Below are 21,378 nucleotides of genomic sequence, written 5' to 3'. Positions count from 1 at the left end.
CCTTGTCCCAGCTGGGCTGTCCTGACCTGGGACACGAATTCAGTGTGGCACAACCCCAAAAGAGCAGGGCTAAGTTTGACCCAAAGCCACACAGACTGCATCTACCTTTCCCCCAGACTAAACCAAGCATGAGATTTTCAGTCAATCATCTGCTGGTCCAGATCTGCCCTTGGTACACACTGAGGACACAACTGCAGCCAGGCACAAGTGATTCCTTCAGCCTTTCCAGCAGAACCCCAACCCAGCCAAGTGCCACTCTCCAGGGCAACCCACTCTGTGCCCCTGCCAGATTCACTGCAGGAAGACAGGGAACAGCTAAAATCACACTGCCCCCAGTCCTGATCATTCAATATGAAATCTCTTTGTGCTTCCAGCCAACAGAGCCCCTTCCTCACCAACTGAGCTGCATAAAACAAGGTGCCAGAAAATTCTGTTCCTGCAACAGTCATGGAACAATTTGGGAGATGAATGGGAAGCTGAGGTGACAGGCTACATCCTCACCTGAGATGCTGAATCACACTATGTACCTGATCCTGGTATGCTGCTGAGCACTCTCTAAATAAAACTAACTTTACATTCTTTATGCCACATGGGGCACCAGATTTACTCTCCTGTTGCACACAGTATCTCTCTGACTTGTTCAAAGCTGCTCTGCATTTAAAGCCTGATGTAATTATTATTTAATTAAAGCCATTTCATGGCTGTTACCCAGAGATCATTTCTATAGGCACTGACTGAAATCCTTGGGCCAGCTGAGCTGAAATTAGAGTTTTAGAGTCACTGTCCTGTTCTCCTGAAGCACCCAGAGTTTATTCTTCACCATCAGCTGGGGGCTCCATCCCCACTGTTACTGACACCATTGACTCACTGCTGCCACTGGCTCCTACTGAAGATGGAACATTTTCATGGGTTACTCTATTTAGTTATAGTCACCTTGTATCTTTAATGCTTGGTTTGCTCCTTTAAAGAAGAGGCGTCAGAAATATTAGAGTTTCTTTTATATCTATCTGAAGTCTTGGAGGGTTTTTAGCCTTTTGGAGAAGTGATGAGCCTGTGGTCATAGAACTTCTCTTCACCCCTGTTCACACAACATATTTGTATTGGAGCTGGCAAATTTGACGGAATTATTTCAATGCCACCTATTTTCCCACACAGGAGACTCTTCTCTTGCCCAAGATGAACTGGGCTTTGTCTGCTTTTCTGGACAGAATAGGAAAATAAAGTATCATGAGGTATTTTCAATGCTCTAGCTGACCCTGCTGAATCAGGAGGGCTGGACTAGATGATCTTCAGAGGTTCCTTCTCACCTCAAACATCCTGTGACTGTGGGAAATAGTTTCCCATAATAAAAAAGCTGAAAACTGCTGGAGAACAATGAAGTTGGAGGGAAAGGAAGAATCCTAAGATTTTTAATGTTTAATTAACAAAAAAGTGAATCAGCATTGATGTTTAGAAGTCTAAGCAGCACCAAAGAAGCTGAAGTAAACATCAAACCTGGCACAGTGTTTGGAGGTGGTGTTATTTCTTCTCAGTAACCTTCCCTACAGTGCTGTCTCAGGGAATATTGATCAAATTACAGAATTCCTTCATATTTCTGTGCAGCAAGTGCAACCTGCAGCAGACCCTGCCCAGGAATGGGTGCTCTGCAGCCTGCAGTGAATCCATAATCCTTCAGTGCTGCTCCTGCTGGACTGGGGAATTGGGAACCTCAGAGTGCTCAGCACATCTGTCACACATCCGGCACAATGACCTGCAGCTCACTTGACAGCTCATCTTCAAATGTGCCTCGAGTGCTCAGGAAGGTCCCAAGACTCCCTTTACCAAACACTCACAGCTCCTCCTGTTACTTACGATGCTGAATTTCAAAATGCCATCTGAGGAGAAAAGCAACCTGCTCCAGAAATGCTTAAACCACCCCAAATTCATAGCTGCTAACAAGAAAGAGGTTAAACTTGGTGAGATGTTTAAATCAATCCACAAGGGGAAAGGACTTTGTGTTGTGACTGCACTGGACACAAATAAATTAAATTATGATTAGTCAGTCATTGCCATAATTTGATCCAGCAGTGCTGACAGCACACAAGCCTGAGGTCAGCTGGTACCCAAAATATGCCCCATATAATGAAAATACTGTGCAGGCACAATTTAACAAAGAAAACCTTTTCAGCACACTGTGTCCCACCAATGCAGTGGTATTTGATAGCTCCTGTTTGAACAATTGAAGAGTTTCTCATGTTAGCATGTTTAAGGACAAGAAAATAATGTAAGGATTTGGTTCTATGTTAATATAAAATAGATCAAATGAAACCTCCAAATCAAAATGATTTACCTGATTTACCATGATCTACTTCTGCCAAGCTGAGTCCTGTCCCTGCCCTTTTGGTGAGACCTCCATCCCAAAGGCAAAGCAGCATGATCTAAAAAATTCCAGGTTTAATGCAGTAACCTCAGTTTAACCCTTTTAAATTTTTTTATTTAAACTTCATGTTATTTTAGCCAAACTAGTGAGCTCATGAGCTGTGTTGCTATTTTTAACTTCCCAAACTGCCAACTGTGAGTCAGTCAATGCAGAGCTCACAGTTTCAAGGCTAATTTGAGAGCTTGAAAGCACCAAAAATAACTGCTGAAATGGAATATGCATGCTGAACAAATCACTGCATCTTTAACACAGCAAGAGCAACAAAGCACCAATGCCCACAGTCAGTGAAGTTCCCTGCCAAAAAACCCCAAAGTTAATTCTGCAGGAGCATCAGAATGACTTGAATGCATTCCTCAGCTTTTCCACTTGATTGCTCTGAGCCCTTATGGACAGCCAGCTGAGCAGACAGGCTTGGCATAACAGAGCTATCCCTGTAGAATTTGTGCAATCACACTTTAAAAGAAATAAAAAATGATAAAAAAAAAAAAACCCAAAACCAACAAAAAAAGGAATTGTAATTCAAGAAATTTAACATTTTTTTAAGCTATAAAAAAGCCCCCACCCAATTTCTTTGGAGGCATACTTTTATTCACCCACTGTAACAACCAAGTGCTATTTCTGAACCCTCTCACTGAACTGAAATTCCAACAAGTCCCAGCTGTGACTGTCACTTGGCTGACATGTCACAGACCCATGAGCCACAGAGCATCACCAGATTTTCACTCTACTCCCCCAGATGCCATGGATTCCACATTCCCACCTGCTCTCATCCAAGTGCAATGGTTTGTGTTTGTATATGAAATGTTTCCAGATTTGTGTCAGCTTTGTTATCTCTACAGTTCCTTCCTGTGATGGCCTGCTCTGACAGGAATATGCACCTGATTCCTAACTGGCATCCAACTGGCTTGGATTTCTAGCCCCTGGCTCTGGAAACCATCCTAGATTAAAATCTCTACTAACCCATATTTTCTTTGAGAAAAATGCAACCACTTTGTAAATATATTCAGGCTCAGACTAAACTCAGCTCTTGCTAAGAGCAAGTTTGATTGCTGATTTCAGATAAATTATCTGAGAAACATAACTCACTCCCTGGCTTCCAAATCAATGCAGGGATTTTTTTTTTTTTTCTCAGAGTTACTCATAAATAATCAATCAACATTTTACGTGAACAAATAATTTCTGGCATTCTCTGTGCTTCCCAATTGGACAAATGATGGTTAATGAGCAGGACAAAAAAAATCCCCTGCTCACAGAAACACACTGTGGATACAACCACTCCATAAACATTTCTGCAAATAACCACACTCTGCAAGTGCTGAGAATACCAGGGAGAACCTAAGCTGAAGCTGAACTGCTGATCAGAATCTCAATGAAGGCTGTGGAAGTCATAAGGCTCATGTAATTACAGAGGGAGTTAAATATGCTTTCATGGGGACTGAACTTGATCCATGAATTCTAAATGAGCCAGTGGATGACTTCAATTAATGGAATGACATAATAAAATTATCAATAAAAATAAAGTAATGATAAAGTGAATTTTCTATCTACTGCATTAACTACTTTCTCTAATAGTTAATAATGTACTGTTAAAGAATTTGAGAAACAAAAATCTGACCTTCAGCACTTCTGTGACTGATGAAGTAATGAGAGACAGTGTAATATTAATCAAAAGAATGTTTAAATTGACAACCATCCCACAGTTACTACATCATCCAAGTGTTCTACCTGTGCTCCAATAACTGTTGGCTTTATGCTGAGTTTAGATTGTAAGTGACAATTGGTTTTAAAAACTGCAGATTGAACTGCCAATTTGCAATGAGAAGAGACATGTTTAAAATATGGATAACTCTAGTAATAGCTCCATAATATCCAACTCTGATCGTTTCCAAATTAATGCACTGGCCACATGTGAAATGAGATTATGAGACTGGAGTGCAGGCACCCACCACAGCTGCTCTGGGTCTCCAGGGGTGAGAAATAAAACCATTTCCAAGCCAGCAAAGGAAAGCCCTTCCCCTTTTGAGGCTGCACTGCCTCATCTCACCCCAAAGTGCTTCTTTCCAAGGTGGCTGATGAGAGCTTTGGGCCCCCAGCTCAGAGCAGGAACAAAGCCCTGCAGAAAGCAGCAGCAGCCCCCAAACCTCCACACCCTGAGCATGTTGGGGGTGTGGGCTCCAAATCCCCTCAGCACCAGCCCACAGCTCTGAATGCAAACCCAAAATCTAGTGCCAGGCTTATTATCTAGAAGCCCAGCAATATTTCACCTCCGCATTTTCAAATGTTTTGATATTTTAACCTTCTGAAATCAATTTTACAAAAAAAAAAAAAAAAAGTCACTTATTATAGCATAGCACAAGGAAAAAAGAAAAAGTCTGGAAATGTATGTGCATTTTTATTTCCTAGATGAGAACGGTTCTGTAATATTCAGGATAACAACTCTAATCTCTTCTAAATTAAAACAGTACATGAGAGCTTGAAATGCTCTGATAATTTTAAATTCTTAGGCACTGCAGTTGCTCTGAACAGTTTGTTTCAATTACATTTTCAATGCAGGGGTTTTTTATTAAAGATATTCTGGGCAAATTGCCTGAGAAATGTGAACTGGGGAAGAAAGACTCTTACAGTGACCATGAGAAGCTCAGTAATAATTATTTGAATCTTATAAAATTTAAAAAAAAATTTTTTTTAAAAATCAAAAGAGGGCATTAAATAGCCTGGAAAGCAATTAGTTTGATATTCTTCTTGCCTTCTTCCTGCACCAGCCTCACCTATTTAACAAAACACTGAATAAATTGTTTCTGGTCAAACTATAAAGAGAGCAGATACATGCTTCTCTTCTTTCACAGAAGAGAGTAACAGACATACCAACTGTGGACAAGATAACCAGAAAAGATGATAAAGATGGATTTAGCTATACAGAAAGGCCACAGAGTTCAAGATGAAGAGAATAACCCAAAGTCTGAGAGGCAAAGGCAACACCTAAAGCAATACAGAAAACTGGCAAGTTAATGATGACACGACACAAAGTGAAAATACTTCATAAATTATTCAAACAAAACCTGTGAGGAACCTTCTGTGATGTACAGCATCATCAACTAACCAGTTTTTCTTAAAAGCAATAGACAAAAACCCTCCCAAAAAAACCACAGAGTGAGCAAGCTCCCAGCCTAAGCCATGGTGCAGCAGAGGGGAACAGAGTGTTAATTGATAATTAACTCACCCCACTGTGTCTCCACAGCAGCACCCTCTGGGGCCTCAGGGTGCTGCCTGAGCCCTCCACAAGCTCCCTCACTATGATTTTTTGCTGACATGATGCATTATTCTTTTCTGCAGCAATGTGATGAAAGCTGAGTTTATCAAGGCTAGGTAAATTACATCAGATTTTTTGCCAGCTGAAGTTTCTATTATCTCTATGGAAATCCTGCTTTGCTAGGCAAAAGCTGAGGAAGTCTTTGATAGCATTTTCTGAGTACCCTTCTGACATTGCTTCTGATCAGCATTTGCAATCTTTTCTCCCATTACAGGTTAACTTATGCTTCTCTATCTTTTTAGCACATCTTCTAATATATGGAAAATTACACCAGTACCTCTACTGTAAAATATTAAATAGTTCTGCTGTCATAAAAGAGCTCTTATCCATTCTCTGAGATGAGCATTTCCCTTTTATTTAGAAGAATGGATGAGTGAACAGATACAGCATATTACAGACAACTGCTTTTATTCCTGTTACATTTTGTGTTTAGGGATTTTATTTGCTTTTTCAAACACATGTCTTCTGGGGCACTGGCCAAGTTATCTTTGAATCTCCTGCAGCATCTACCTGCTTAAAGTAGCAATCATTTCTCAACCAGAAAAATGCTTGGCTATTTTTTATTTTCTTAGAGCCTTCTTGGCTTTAAGTTTTGAAGTCATTCAAGTTCTTAATACTCTTCCTCACAGCCCTTAAAAGAATTAAACTACCTTTTGAATTCCTGCTTTTTAACTTCAGCTCAGGTCCTGAAGCCTGAATGTCAAGCTTAGTGCTTTAGCCAGATCACTAATTTCAGCTTACAGAAGTATTTTCCTTTTTCATTATTCATGCTCACCTTCAGCAGTGATCCTGTACACTAGGGAAGAATACAGATTTCAGAAGCACGTAAGACATTTTAAAGTTCTTTTTCATTCTAGACCATTCTATTGAAACAAAGATAAAATTTCTTCAAAACAAAACTATTTCTCCAAGACTACAAAAATTCTATATGCTTCCAAATGAGAAAATCAATGTTACTCTTAGGAAAGAAAAGATTATTTTTCAACTCTCTCATTTCACCATGGTTGGAGTTTCAATTCCAAATGATCAGTTCTCTCAATTCCCAAAGGCAAATGCAATGTTTTCACACTACATGGTTTCAAACACAGAAATAAATAAGCAGAAATATCCATTCCATTATTTCCAAATTGGGGGATGTAAAAGATATTCCCCCTGATTCAGAATAATGCAGTTCTACAGCTTTTTTCCTCTGCTTTTGCTCTCAACCAGTGAAGTGTAACATACAAAAGACCTATCCAGGTCTGAAACCTGAAGAAGGACCTCTTGTGCTGATTCTTTTGAATTCCAGTGCCTTTTACCCCCTGAACAGAGAATGATATTCATTATGTCTGATACTGTCATGAAATGAAGAGACAGGTTGGTCTCTGTCCTATTATTATAAAGACTCTTATTCAGTTGCAAAATAGTGTGTGCAAATCCCTCAGGTCCATCAGATCCACACTCACAAGCTAAAAATTCAACACCACTGCTCTTCACCTGCAATGAAAAACTCGCTTATTTAGGCTGGAAAAGACTTTTAAGATTGAATCCAACTGCAAACTTAATGCTGCCACAGCAAGTACAGAAATAATTCACTCATGGCAAATGGCTCAGTATTAAACTGCTCCAAACCCAGAAATCAGATTAATAGATTCTCCCTCTGAAACTTTGCACTGAAGGAAATAATGAGAATGTGGCCAGAATCAAACTTAAGGAAAAAAAAGAAAAGATTAAAATATTATACAATGTGAAATGCCTTCATCCACAACACATCACCAAGAATAAACTATTGCACTGCCTGTGCAGGGTCAGGAAGGACTGGCTAGTTTTGGAAGCCTTTAAAACCTCTCTGGAGCTCCCTGATGCACTCGTCATATATTCTAACGAGGCTGCAGCTTTGAATCCATAGGTAGAGAAAAACTCCACCTGGAAAATGACTCCAGAAAACTAACACCAGATTTTGCTTCCTTTTCAAACAAGGTCACAATTCCTATTAGCTTTACTATGATCAAAATCAGGATTTATGCACAGAAATAAATTAGCAGAAATATAAGTAGCCTTAATAAGCTACTTAGCTGTAATGCCTTATATAAGACATTAATTGCCACAGCGATTTACAGAATATGTTTAAAATAAAAAAATAAAACCAATTTATTAATGCTGATAACCATGCTTGCAAGGCAGTTTCACTGACTCTCCAGATTATCTTCTATGACTTGGGCATCTACTGAACTGAGCAAACAAACAAAAAAACCCCAAGACCCAAAGCAAACAAAAAACTGAACAAAAACCACCCCCAAATACAAAATACAATACAATACAGACCCCCCAAGGCAAACATTCAGCACACTGCTCTTCACCTGCCCTGACAAACCCCCTAATCTGGGCTGCCAAAGGCTGCCAGGACCACCCAGTGCAGCCCCAGCAGAGCAGCTGCAGGGCACAGCTGGGTGCTGCACAGCCCTCTGTGTGTCTGCACACCTGAGAGGATCATCCCTGAGCAGGGACTGCCCAGCTCAGCCCAAGGTTAGGAAGGAGAGGAGCTGCTGAACCCAACACTGCCTCCAGGACAAACATCAGCACCTGAGTGTCCATGTCACTGAACAGCTGCTCTGCTCCCTTTCACTGCCCAAAACAGGCTGAAATGTTCTTACTGTTTATTGTTTTATTGTACACACTTCATCTTCAGGGTGGTGATTTTTCAACTCTGAAGGGCCAGTCATTGATCCACCTGCAGGCTTTCTTGTTTTCCTCCTTATGCCCTGACAATCAGCTGCTGTTGCACATGGGCCCTTCTGCTAAACTATTTTCTTGCACAGAGTCTCAGTTTGCAATGTTTATATGTTTTACACACTTAATAAACTTCTAAATGACAGAAGACATTTCCTGAAATGTATTAAAAATATCCGTGTGTGAACACCATGCTAAGAGATCTGACCAAAGAAAACAGATCTTTTATAAAAATACAGATGATAAACACTTCAAAAGTATTTTAAAAGTATATTTAAAGTATTAATTAACCATGCAAAGAGTTTTTAGAGGTTTCTGGGAGTTTTTGCAACTGCTCCCAGTATTTCAGACATGGTGCTTAGAAGACTTTATGCTTTCAGGTCAGAGTCTTGTAGATTGTGAGCTGGCACAGCTTTATGTGTTGGCAGGACTCCCTTCCACTGCCTTCAGTGGAGATGCAATAATTCATACAGGCAGGGCTGCAGTCACTGGTGTCAGTTCTGCAATCTCTTGCAAGAATATGAAATTATATAAATGGGTGCCCCTTCTCACCTTCATTTCTTTTCTAGTGATTCTCCCCATTTAGTCTTCTGATCCTAGTCCTCAACTTGAATTCCTCAAAATCCAACTGGTTTCTATTGACTTACATATCACTGGATGAGCTTTGGGGTTTAACTGCTTATAAATTGAGAATTACATGAGCCAGAAGCTATTGAACAAAGGAACAGAACTGCCCATTATCCCCACAGTCACAAGCAATGTTCAAGGTAAATCTGCACTTTAAATATCACTCCATTGATTGATGGTACTTATTTATTATATAATAAAGTCTCTAATAATGTGGTATTTTATTCTCATAAAAGAATCTTCTAAACTATCACTCAGGAGCAGTTTCAATGCAAGTGACATGCCTGTTATCAGCCTGCCTTCAAGATTACAGGCCTGGTTAAACAGCATTCTTCAACAAAAACAAACATCCAGGCTCAGGCAGATCCCAGGATCAGGAAGGGAATGCAGTCAGGCCTGGGGCAGGCACTTACTGCAACTACCACAACCATCTTTTCCATGCAGAACAGGGACACAGCAGGGAATAGATCTTCTAAACCTATGAGTGTATTTTTGTTTTATTTTGACAAGTTCAGGAATTAGAACATTTATCCTTTTCTACATGAACCACTTGAAAAAAAAAACCAGCAAAACCCCCAGAGCCTCACATAAAGTTTCTGTTTCAGGTACTGTTTTGCCAGAGCTGTTCTTCTGCCTTCACATTTATCTCCTCTCCCTGCCAAGCCACCTCACCTCCCAGTTTTCCTGATTCCTTTTATCACCACTCTGATGGGGAGCAGTTGTGTTTTGCTTCTGAGCTGATTTTATGTGATGAAAGCCACACGATTTCTACCACCACCAGGCAGTGTAGTAGGAGCCTGGTTTAACTTCTGTCGTTAACTATTTCACCATGCTGCATTTACTTTTTTGGCTGTTTCAACAGTTGCAGAGGCTGGGTTTAGTCCAGCTGTGCTAAGCAGCTGCACAGCAGGAGAGGCTTGATGTGCCAGGTTAAGCCAGACACAGAAACAAGCAGTGGCCAGCAGCACAGCACAGGTACCAAAAGCACCTGGTGGCTTGGTCTGACACATCCCACAGCTGCCTGCTGCTGTGCTGGCTGGAAAGGCAGCAGCAGGGCTCAGGGCTGATGAGGATGCTCCTGCAGATGAGTCTGGGCAGTCATGCCTACACTCTGTGTGTGGCTGTACAGTGGAGCAGAAATGACAGTGTCTGGGTTGGGCAGAGAGTGTCTGAAGGCAGGAATGGGAGGTTGTGATGCTTAGGGAGAAATTCAGCAGCAGAATCAGGGGAGGGTGATCTCCTTAAGCAGCCCACTGTTCAGATGCCACTACTTAGATAAGGATACTCTCAAAAGAAACTCTAACAATCTCTGCAGTATTTTGTAATGAATTCATTCTTACTAAAGGTAAAGGAATAGCAATGCTTCCCTTAAATCCATGTGAGGGCATTGCAGGATCATCACCCTTTTGGTTTTTGCCACCAGTCAAACATTTGAGGTGCTCTGCTCAGTGAATGGCACCCTAACTCCTCAAGTGCCCAGGCTCCTGGGGACCAGCACAAAGTGCAGCTGCCCTGGAAGGAACCCTCTGAAGGTGGAGGGAGGATAGGAAACACAACAAACCACAGACTCCAGCTTTTCAAGTGCCTTCTGCCTTTTCAGGCCAAGCCAAACACACTGCTTGTGGAATTCTTTCACATTTCCAGTATCAGAGGACTACAGAAATGGACAGATTATATTTTGATCTTCCATTCCATCTCAGTGTTTGAGATTTGCATCAGTTTCTCTATTTGAAACACAGTTATAAAGCACTCCAAGATACTTCAGGAATGAACTGTGAATATGGTAATATTAGTTACAGTAGACACAGAGTGGATTGGGGAAAGGTTTGGAAAACTGAATCACAGGAGTCTTACCATCACTAATCCTGATTCTATTTAACATGAAACTGAAACACCATGGGAAGATATATTGCTGATAATTTCATTGCAATATTTTAGGAATACTTTTTCCTTGCCATTTTCTACTGCTTTTAATTATGAAGCTACACATGATGTTTTTGATACTGTCTAAAAAAAATGGAGCATGGAATTTTAAGGTAAAGTATGCAGTTCCCTTTCTATTGACTTTGATGATGTCTTTCCTCTATAAAGCATATTAAAAGGAAACAGTAGCTGTACCTATGATTGTAAAACAATTCCTCAATGTGAAACACCTCATCTAAGCCACTTCTCATGCAAAATGATGAAAATTCAAAAATGTCTGAAAGCAGTTAGTGGGAAAAAAAAGGAAGTTATCCAATTTAGAAGAGGAGCTGTAATAGTAACTAATAATAGCAATTTAACTGCATATGAGGGACTGGTTCTAGGCAGTCAGATATATTATTGCACATCTGGATGCAAGTGTGCCAAGTGGTGGCAGCAATAAAACTGTAAATGGAATAGCTGCAACAGAAAAACTTTCTGTATCCAAGTTGAGAGCAGCATCACCCAAACATTCATCCAGGCAGTCCTGGATCAGGGCACTCATCTGTTTGGAAAACTGCCAAGTGGGGAAAACATGCTCCTTTATACAGCATTTCACTAGAATAAAATCAACCTCTCACCACTGTCTTTTGTGGCTACTGGCAAGATCACTAAAATGAAAAGGAATATTTATACAAGTATTTCCAACATGCAAGAGGAAAAGTACATGGCTGGGCTGCAGCTCTGCTTAAGCAAGAGAAGGAGCACTGCAGTGGGAATATCATGGAAGTGTTCTGAGTGATGTTTGTTAATTCTTTCCCTCTTAATACCATAATCCCTAACATAGAAAAGGTCTAGTTCACTTTTGAAACAGTTCTCAGTCACTACTGGGATCTTACCCAAATTTGGGCCCTTTTGGATGTTGTTTTTAAGATTAGTCACAACATGAAATACATAGCAATGGGGAGGAGACACAACATTTTAATTATGAAGGAGCAGAGTCTAGTCAAGAAAAGTTTCCCTTGCCTCTTTCCCCTCTGTAATTTGTTTGCTGTTATCTCATTTGTACAGAACTTGAGCCGACATTCAAAGGAAGTTCTTTATCTGGTGAATACCCAACTGCACTAATTGACTTCTGTTATTGTTGTTTGTCTCTCAACTATAATTACAGTTTCTAATTGGAATGTGCAGGCATGCCTGCAGTGTGTTGCTCCCACAGATGATGTGCTCCCAGGGGATGAGCATCCCCTGGCTCAGGGGTGAATTGCACAGCTCCTCTGCAAACACTGAGGACTGCCTTGCGAAGCTCCTGCAGGCAAACCATGCTTCCCCCATCACTGTGAGACAAACAAGGCACAGCCATGCAGTGAGTGAGTCTGATGGATGGGGTTTTCAGCTATTTCTGCCTCCATCATTCATAATTTACTCCAGCAGATGCCACTAGTGATCAATATTACAGGTTCTCAGCAAAGCCAGCCAGTGCAGAACAAGCTGCAGCATGTGCAGTGGGGCAGGGAAATAAGAGATTCTGTCTGCACCTCCCCAAACTCATGTTTGCAGTTCATGTTTTCATGTTTCCAATTCACTCTGAGGTCCAGGCACAGGGGACCTGCTGCTCTGGGTTTATTCCTGAGATACTCATTTGCTGTACAGTCAAACCAGGTACCTGACAGCTCCTGGGTAAAACCACATTCCACAATTCCACAGGGGGCAGTGCTAGAGGGTCCTTTCCAGAAAGCAAATAGAAAACTTAGGTAAAAAATCATTCAAACTGGAGGGATTTTTCAGTTTCTCCAGTCACTCCTCCACAAGTATATCCATTTCCTTTATGACATTTTTGCATATGTTATTTTAAGGTTAAATAATCTGCACATCTGTCTTTGACAAGCACGTTCTAGGCCATGAAACATTATTTTTCCTGTCAAGATTTGCCTCGAAACCCTTTCCCTTAAGCCCATGTACTTAGCTGGGGAGACACAGATCTTAACCCTCTTGTCTGCCAAGTTAGTAAATCCAGCTGTTGTCGAAAGGTTTTGGTAATTTGAGTCTTTGGCACACAATAGAGTAGCAGGACAAAAGCAGATAAAGAAAAAAAGGAGATTTAGAGGAGGGGTTTTCACAAGAATAGGGTCTGGAATTTGACAAGAAGGTGGCTGAAGATTCAGATATGTGGAAATGGCACAGTAAACATAGAAAGTAAAAACCACACTGCTTCAGATTATGCATAAATAAACTGTGAGCACCAACCTATGTGTGTGTGCAAAATGTTTTCAAACGCATTGCTTCATTCTTATGACATGCACAGCTAAGGATCAGAAATGAAGGCTTTTATCAGCAAATCTGGGTCAGTGCTGACTCTCATATTCCTTAAATTCCTTCAAAATGAGTAAATCAACTTCCTTGTCAAAGCATTGTTACACCAGTGCTTCTCAATGTGCAGCAGAAGTAATTCTGTCTCTATGAAGAGCTACTAAACACCTTCCTGAGGGATTGTGCAGGAAAACAATGACAGGTACAAGATGGTCCCTCCCACACAATCTGCTGACAGCAGCAGCAAAAGCAGAGATCATTAGACAAACTCACCTGTGGTGTCATTCCGTGGCAGATGTACATGATTGGGATATTCTCTGTGTCTGGCCCTTGATCAAGGCACAAATCACTTTTCAGGGAATTCTGCAGCTAAAATAAACAGAAAGAAAAAGAAATCAAGCATGTTTTACATGAGAAAAAGATGGTGTGATTACTTTCTTTTCTTTGAAAAAATAAAACACGTAGTTGAGGAAGGAAATAAGAAGAGTGGACAAGGCAGAGGCTGAAGCCAGTGAATAAAATCAAAACCACCAACTCATCTCTGCAAGACTTGCAACTTCAAACCTAATTCCAAATCCAGTAATGGACAGGATGCACCTCAACATTAAAGAGAAAATATGCATTATATTATCAATATTGGCATTACCCTCAAGAATTAAAGCCTTGAGAATGACAGAAAATCTTCTCTCTCAAAGCTTTCTAGTCCTCATTCATAATGCAACAATAGCCATGACTCCAATCACAAACAGATGTCTACGCACCCCTCTCTATCCAAAATAATGATAAATATCAGCTTTATTAATTCATGCCTGGGTCTATCATCACCTATGTGCTCTCAAAACCTCCTCCAGAAACTCCAATCCTAAAGCTTGTCCTAGTGCTAATGTTAGAAACTTTTCCACAACAATAATAATATTCCCCCATAATAAAGGAAGCAAAAAGCCAGAGACAAAGCAGCCACTGACCTGTTAACTAAGAATGCTGTTTCAAACTGAGGCCTCAGTTCTTAGGAACGATCACTTTACAAAATCTGTTTGCTTTGTGGCAACCAACAATTAACCTGAGTAATGCAATTTTAACCTACCAAGACTTAATCTTAAGAACAATCCAAAATTACTCTGCCACTAACCCCAACTCTAGCTATATGCCACAGCATAAGCTAGACCTGAATGATGCAACTATTTCCCTAACTCTCACAGCATATGAGGAAATGCAGGATTCAGGAAGTAAATATGTGGGGTGCCTCTGTAGGTGCCTATATCCTAACCTTCAGCCCCATTCCCAAAGCTTTTTCAATTACTCAGGATTTTTAAAAATTGATGACAATGTAGCAGTATCTCTATTGTCTACCATAAAAATGAAGCCAGTTGATGAATGGAAGCATTTAGAAAATCAGAAAGCAGCTGACTTGTTTTGAAATATCACACCTTTCTCTGCTGTAAGATGGGCAAGCAAACAGCAATGCAGACACAAAAGAATATTAGACACCCAAGTGATTTTTTCACTAAAAGGATAGGGGCACTTAATCTCATGTCATACAAGAGTATTTCATCAAACAGGGAGTTGTGTGTTACACAAAACATTCCCTCTGTTGTCAGGGCTGCCCAGTGTTTCCTTAGGATGGGCTGCTCCCCATCTCCCTCAGCTGAGGATAATCACGGGCATTACTGGGCAATACCTAAATCACAGAATCACTGAATGGCTTGGCTTGGAGAACACATTAAAGATTGTCTCATGCCAACCTCTCTGCCATGGGCCAGGGCACCTTCCACTAGATCAGGTTTCTCAAAGATCCCTCCAGTCTGGTTTCAAGCACCTCTCCAGGGACAAAGAATCCACGATCTCCCTGGGCAAACTCTTCCAGTGCCTCACCACCCTCAGAGTAAAGACTTTCTTCCCAAAATCTCATTTAAGACTGTCTTTTTTCAGTTTAAAGCCATTCCCTCTTGTCCTATCACTAAACATCCCCATGAAAAGTCCCTCTCCAGCTCTCTTCAGACCTCTTTAGGTACTGGAAGGCTGCTCTAAGGTCTCCCTGAAGCCTTCTCTTCTCCAGGCTGACCACTGTGTTCAGTATTTCTGTAAAAAACTCTTCTTTTTTTGGTTGATGAAAATCTCTCAGCAGAGTATCAAATAACTGCTGCTGATTTTCATTTTAACTTGCTCAATGTGGAGTTGATCCTGAGACCAGGACTTTAGCTCTTCCACTGCTCTTCCTTTATTTATATTGCATCACTTCCACCTGAAAAGACATTTTTATCCAGAGCCACCTACAAGCAGAACCATGCCCTAGTGAGCTGCTATGCCTCCTCCTCCCCAGGAAACTCCACACTTGGCCCATGGCATCACTGAGGCTCCTTGCACACAGCAGGATTTTGTGTGTGATTCTGGCACTGTTCTGAACCAGTCTGGAAGGTAACCATTCCCTCATGCCTTCAGCAACGATCTGAACCTTTGCTGGAAGAGCTTTTCTTGTCTGCCTGTGTGAAAAGCCAGTGTGGTTCCTTTAATTGATCCTCACAGGGGCCCTGAACTTTACAGGATGTACAATCCTTTGAACTTTGCAGGATGTACAATTCCTTCCTTTGCCACAACACAGCAGGTGCTCCACAGCACCCTCAGGGCTCTTCCAGAGCCACACTGGCCAACTGCACAGCTCAGTTTTGCTTCTGAAGAGGAATGTCTGAAGACAAACCTTTCACCTGTATGATCTGCTCTTGCATTGTCTAATCAGCATTGTCAAGCAAAAAGAAAAATTTAATTCACAGGAATCAATTTTTGTAAAAAGGGTGGTGGAAGAGAATGTGAGAAGGACATCCTGGGTCTACCACCTTATTATGGGCCTGTGTTAATTTACTCTGCTCATCATCCATGCCATGCACACCTGCCCTCTCTGTCTGGGGCCCTGCCAGTTTCTGAGAGGCAGGAATTGCTTCTGCCTGAATTAGCACCGTGCAACTCAAGTGTGATTGCATCACAGACAGGGGCACTGCAAGTAATGCTGAGCCCAAAATGTGTGGATTAGCTGCACCTTCTGTTGGATGCAGTGTAATTCCTGAACCTCTCTAGAAGTGCTTTATACCTGGGTTAGCTATTGAGATTTGGATAGCTTGGAATGTCAGTCTTTGACTGTGATACCTGTTGTAGTGTGAATCAGGACTTCCCTTAAATGACTAAAATTTAATAAGAGAAAGCATCACTTTTAACAGTTGGATTTGATAATATTAAAGGTCTTTCCACCCTAAATGACTCCATGATTCTAAGTTAAGTGCTGGCTATAATCTTAAGAAGGTTGCAGTTGAAATTCTGAGTCTGTTTTGTGAATTCTCCTGCTGCCACAAACCTGTCAGCTCCAATGTGTCTGCCAAGTCACACCTTGAGTATTTCTGTGTGCAATACAAGCCATGGAGCAAGCAAACAACAAAAAGCCAGTGAGGAAGGTAATGGTCAGGACACCTCAGCTCAAACGTCTCTGTTAACTAACAGCATTATTTAACTAATGACTCCAAACTGATCTGGTTCTTTCACTTTGGGTCAGGCACTATGTTCATGAATTCCTTCCCCTGTGACACTTTTCCCCCCCATGTTTGTGCAATGGGAAATGCAAACAGGGTCCTTACCACGCCGTAGGCGACGGTGTCTGAGTACATTCTCATTTCTGGGTAAATGCTGACCAGGTACCACCTGAAGGTCTTGCACTGCAGCTTCTTCCTGAGGGCCTTCCTCTCTGAAATATCCCCAATGTCAATTCCCGAGTCCTGCACATGGAACACAGGGCAGAAAGAGCCAGAGAGGCATCAGTGATACCCCTCTGTGCAAAGCAAACCCCCAGGACTCCCTCACTGCAGGGCCACAGGATCAACTGAGCTGGCAGGGACCTGTCAGGACCATCAGTGCCCTGCACAGCACAGCCCCAAGGGTCAAATGTGGTTTCACTGATGACAATAAGCAGGTTTTGGTTGTGAAGTGAGTCTGTTACCCACACACACCCCAGAAGTGCCCCAGTTCAATATGGCACAGGTCACCATGGTCTCTTTTACAGCCTGCTTTGGTGAATGGGACCACTCCTGCTGACTCCTCTGGGGTTTGGATCCAGTTTCCAACAACTATCACTGCTCTTCTCTGATTTCCTGGCACTTCCCAAACCCAAAATGAACTGGCAGAAGCAGCAAGCTGTCCTAGAACTTCTGGTGTCCCACTGTGGCCCAGTAATTACTGTGTGACACTTTCTGGCCATTTCTGAAGTCTGGGTTGCTGTTAGACTGCAAAGAGCAGCAGCTCTGCTCACCTCCCTGAAAAAGCACTTTGAAACTTATTTGGATCCCAAAAGGGCAGCCATAGCACACTGCAAAATGAGTCTGACTCATTATTATTATTATTATTATTATTATTATTATTATTATTATTATTATTATTATTATTATTATTGTTATGAATCTCCCAAAGACTAAAACCTTTGGAAACATCTGACTTCTCAGAGATCTGGGAATTCTTCCACGCAAAAAGTCAGGTCCCATGTTTAACATTTTGGAATCACATATCCCATGGAAATTTGTAACTGAATACATTTCTATTATCTCACAGTCCATTAGTAGTATGCATTAGGTTCCAGATAGTGAATTACTCCTGTAGTTGTCCAGTTGCAATTTATCTTTGCATTCTTTATGAACTGGATCTCAAATTTAACACAAGATAAAGCAGCACAACCATCACATCTGTATGAGTATGATGAAGATCAGTGTATAGTAGTGTAATCCTCATTAGCAAAAGGAATTTCTAAGTTTTGTGTTAATGTTATACTTGCAAGTCAAAAAACTAAAACTTGGATCAATCAATGAAGATCAACCAATCTTCAAGAAAACAATTAATAATATGAAATATAAACTGAAATGTAAATCTACCAGGCTAATCACAAATAAAATTCATTTTAAATTGCTTTGACATAAAATAAGTATCCTTATCCACTGCAGAAATGTCTTTATTCTTGTATGGACTGCTGTGCAACTACTCAAAACAGGGACATGTAGAAGGTATCATGGATTCTGTGAACATGAGACGTTCAGAAAAGTCCTTCCCTTTATCATGGTCATAGCAAATTATGTAGCTAATGCTGCAACCTAAAAATAGGGCAATTGACTTCCCCACTTTGCCAAAATTATCTAGTTTTTATCATGAGAGATGCAAGAAGCTATTGAGAGCAGCTGAACCAACATCAGCAGTCATGTATTTAGCTGATCTTTTCTTTCTAACATTTTCTTCTAATTAAACTAAAGGAGAAGTATAGCATTTTATTTCTTGACACAGAAATTGCAGCAAAACCAGTTTCTCTGAACTGTTGTCAAATCAGAGAGATTTTATTAGAGAAAAACAAATCTGCCCTTTAATTTAAGTCTAGACTCTGCTTCTGCTGTAATGATGAGAGCTGTACTCTGAGTTAAACTCCAAATTCAATAGAGTCATGGTTTTTTTTTTCCAGTTTCTAGGTGGAAACAATCTCTCCACACAGATTCTGAGTAAGCACAGTGCCCTTCCTCTGAGCCCTTTAGCTCACAGCTGCTCACAGACTACATACCATGGACTACAGGAATGAAGAACAGCTAAAATCAAGCAAACTCTGATGTTGGCCATCTGACATTTTCTCTTCAATACAATGGACCAAGCAGACCCATGGCAAAGAGATCAGGACAAGGCCAGTGGGGAGCTACAGCAAGATTGTGCAGCATGTCATGACACCCAGCAGCCACCCTCCCTCTGATGTGCAATACTTATCAGATACCCCACATCTGCATTGATAGATGCCAACACCCCCTGGCAGATCTCTCCTCACCAATCTGGTGGAATTACAGCTCTCTGTAGTGGTAAACAGAAGACTCAAACTCAAATTCAGAGGTGCAATGTAGATTTGATGGGGTTTTTTCCCCCTCATTTCTGCAGCTACTAGTTTAAAATATCCATGGAGAGTCACCAGTGAAGAGAACAAACTCGACAAGAAATTAATTTTTAAGGAACCTAAAGACAAAAAAATATTATTGTAGATTAAGACACACAACTACATACATATATTTATGTGCAATTGTGCATGTATAGGCATGGACATTATGCCTGTGTGCGAGACATAAATACCAAATCCTACCAGAAAAATCACAGCTTGGGGTAGGAAGCAAACCCTAAAGGATCTAGAGGCAAAGGCTGGAGGCCCTGGAGTGTGACTCACCTCCTGGGGTATGTTCCAGGCCATGTAGACGTGGCTCTTGAACTCGTCCATCCAGACCTCGGCCACGCGCAGCGCGTTGCGGCGCACGTGGGCGGTCAGGTCCTCGGTGTAGGGCTTGTGAGCCCTCTCAATGTGGGCAATCCTGGAGCAGGGCAGCACCTCCACACTCCCTCCACACTGCCACACCTAGCAGGGAGAAAGGAAAGCACATCCTGCTAGGGCAGCTGCCCACACCTCTGCTGGCCTCCAGCAAACACACTCAAGTTGTTCGATCTCTGTCACAAAGGAGAAAAACCACTCGAGACTTGTTGGACTACACAAAGGTTGGGAGTGGAGAGTTATTGCCTTGCCTTACCAGGAATTATTATTGCTACTTAATCTTACTACAGAGTTTTTACATTACCAGTAGCCTGTCACTGCACTGGGTCAATTCAGTTGTTCTCAAGATTATGAATAAATTTATTTACAGGGCATTCAAAACAGTTCAAACACCTGGTTCAAGTTTCAAGCCTTGCAAGACTTCTCTGAGGTTCTGCACAGTCCATACATGCACTATCCAGAATCTCAAACCAGGCAGCTTGTCATAACAGGGAAACTAAGCCAGCCAGCTTAGGCCACTGAAGTTTCAGATTCTGTGAAGATGAGGAATAGAAATGCACCTTTAAACTTTCTATTTCTTTAAATGCTTTTCTTTAAACATGGTTGAGAAAGGACCAGGTTTATTCCTTTTGAGGAGTGATGAAGACTGAGATTGCCTAATGAAAATGTGTGAAGAATTTCACCAGAAACTACTCTCATAATAGATTTCTTATGTAGGTTACTCTACATAACAGAGCAGATTTCAGTTCATAATCAAATAGATTTCCGTTTTGCCCACAACTGAGCTAAAGTACACAACGTTAGTCATAATTACTGCTTTAATTTCTGGTTTACTCTTTCTGCTTTCAACAAAAGAGAAACCACTTTGGCAAACTTAAGAGTCAGGGAAGTACGAGAGTTATTTTACACAGCAGCTCTTTTTCTGTGTGTCTTGTATTATGCAAACTTCCTCACAAGATCAAGGCAGCCCATTCACAATGGCTGAGTGGATGCTGCTCAGGTGAAAGCCCAGATGTACCCAAACTGTTTGAACAAGTGCCTGGGTGTCCCAGAGGCAGGAGCACTCACTGAGAAGTGACAGAGCTTGCCTTGTGATGCTGCCAGCAGAACTCCTGAGGCTTGGTGCCTCATTCCAAGAGAGCAAAAACTGAGAGCCAGGGTGATGCTGCCTTGTACACTCCTCCAGGGGATCATGTTCTGGTCTCCCTCCTGGTGGCAGGGATGGGGGCTGGCAGAACATCCTGTTCTGGAGCTGATCTCAGGCCCCTCAGATCTGCCCACCCTATAGGCATATGCTCTGCTAAGGAGGCACTTTGTTCAGTCATTCATTTTATATATTTAGACATCTGGCTTGAATACAGCATTTAGACATTTGGCAGCTCCTGAGACCAGAAAATGTGGCATGAATTCAGAATGTTTACAAAGCTTTTTCTGAACTGGTGCCTAATTGCATTCAGCATATGCTGGGAGAAGAGATAGAGCCCTGGTTTGCAGAGCTCTGTAGAAAGGGAGCTAACCCATGAACCTGCTGTACCATCAAAAAGGGAGCTGAAAAGACTTCAGCACATCTCTGTGTCCAGAATCTGGAAGACCCCTGGAGTAAATAAACATAACCATAATCAAAATCAGGGCAAAACCGAGATGATCATAAATATTTAAAAATAAATATGCAATTGATCTGGCACAAGAATAAATAATCTGGAAACAACACTTGTGTCCTGACTTTCTAAGTATCATATTAAGTGGGCAATCCAGCTTAATGATCTAACAAAAATAACAGTTTGTCAA

General features: G+C 41.3%; 1 protein-coding gene across 1 annotated transcript in view; it reads right to left on the bottom strand.

Moving 5' to 3' along the window:
• The window catches only part of GALNT18 (polypeptide N-acetylgalactosaminyltransferase 18), a 164,417-nt gene that overhangs the window by 25,916 nt on the left and 117,123 nt on the right, over positions 1-21,378 (bottom strand). The window contains exons 7-9 of the mRNA XM_079310158.1: positions 19,492-19,677; positions 16,898-17,035; positions 13,551-13,646 (exon numbers count right to left, since the gene is read on the bottom strand). Of these exons, the coding sequence (XP_079166284.1) occupies positions 13,551-13,646; positions 16,898-17,035; positions 19,492-19,677 (420 nt within the window). The remainder of the gene's footprint in view (positions 1-13,550; positions 13,647-16,897; positions 17,036-19,491; positions 19,678-21,378) is intronic.

Source organism: Erithacus rubecula (genome assembly GCF_903797595.1).
Source record: "Erithacus rubecula genome assembly, chromosome: 6".
Classification (NCBI taxonomy): Eukaryota; Metazoa; Chordata; class Aves; order Passeriformes; family Muscicapidae; genus Erithacus; species Erithacus rubecula.
Note: the sequence above shows the minus strand (reverse complement) of the source record. Positions and strands in the feature narration are given on the sequence as shown.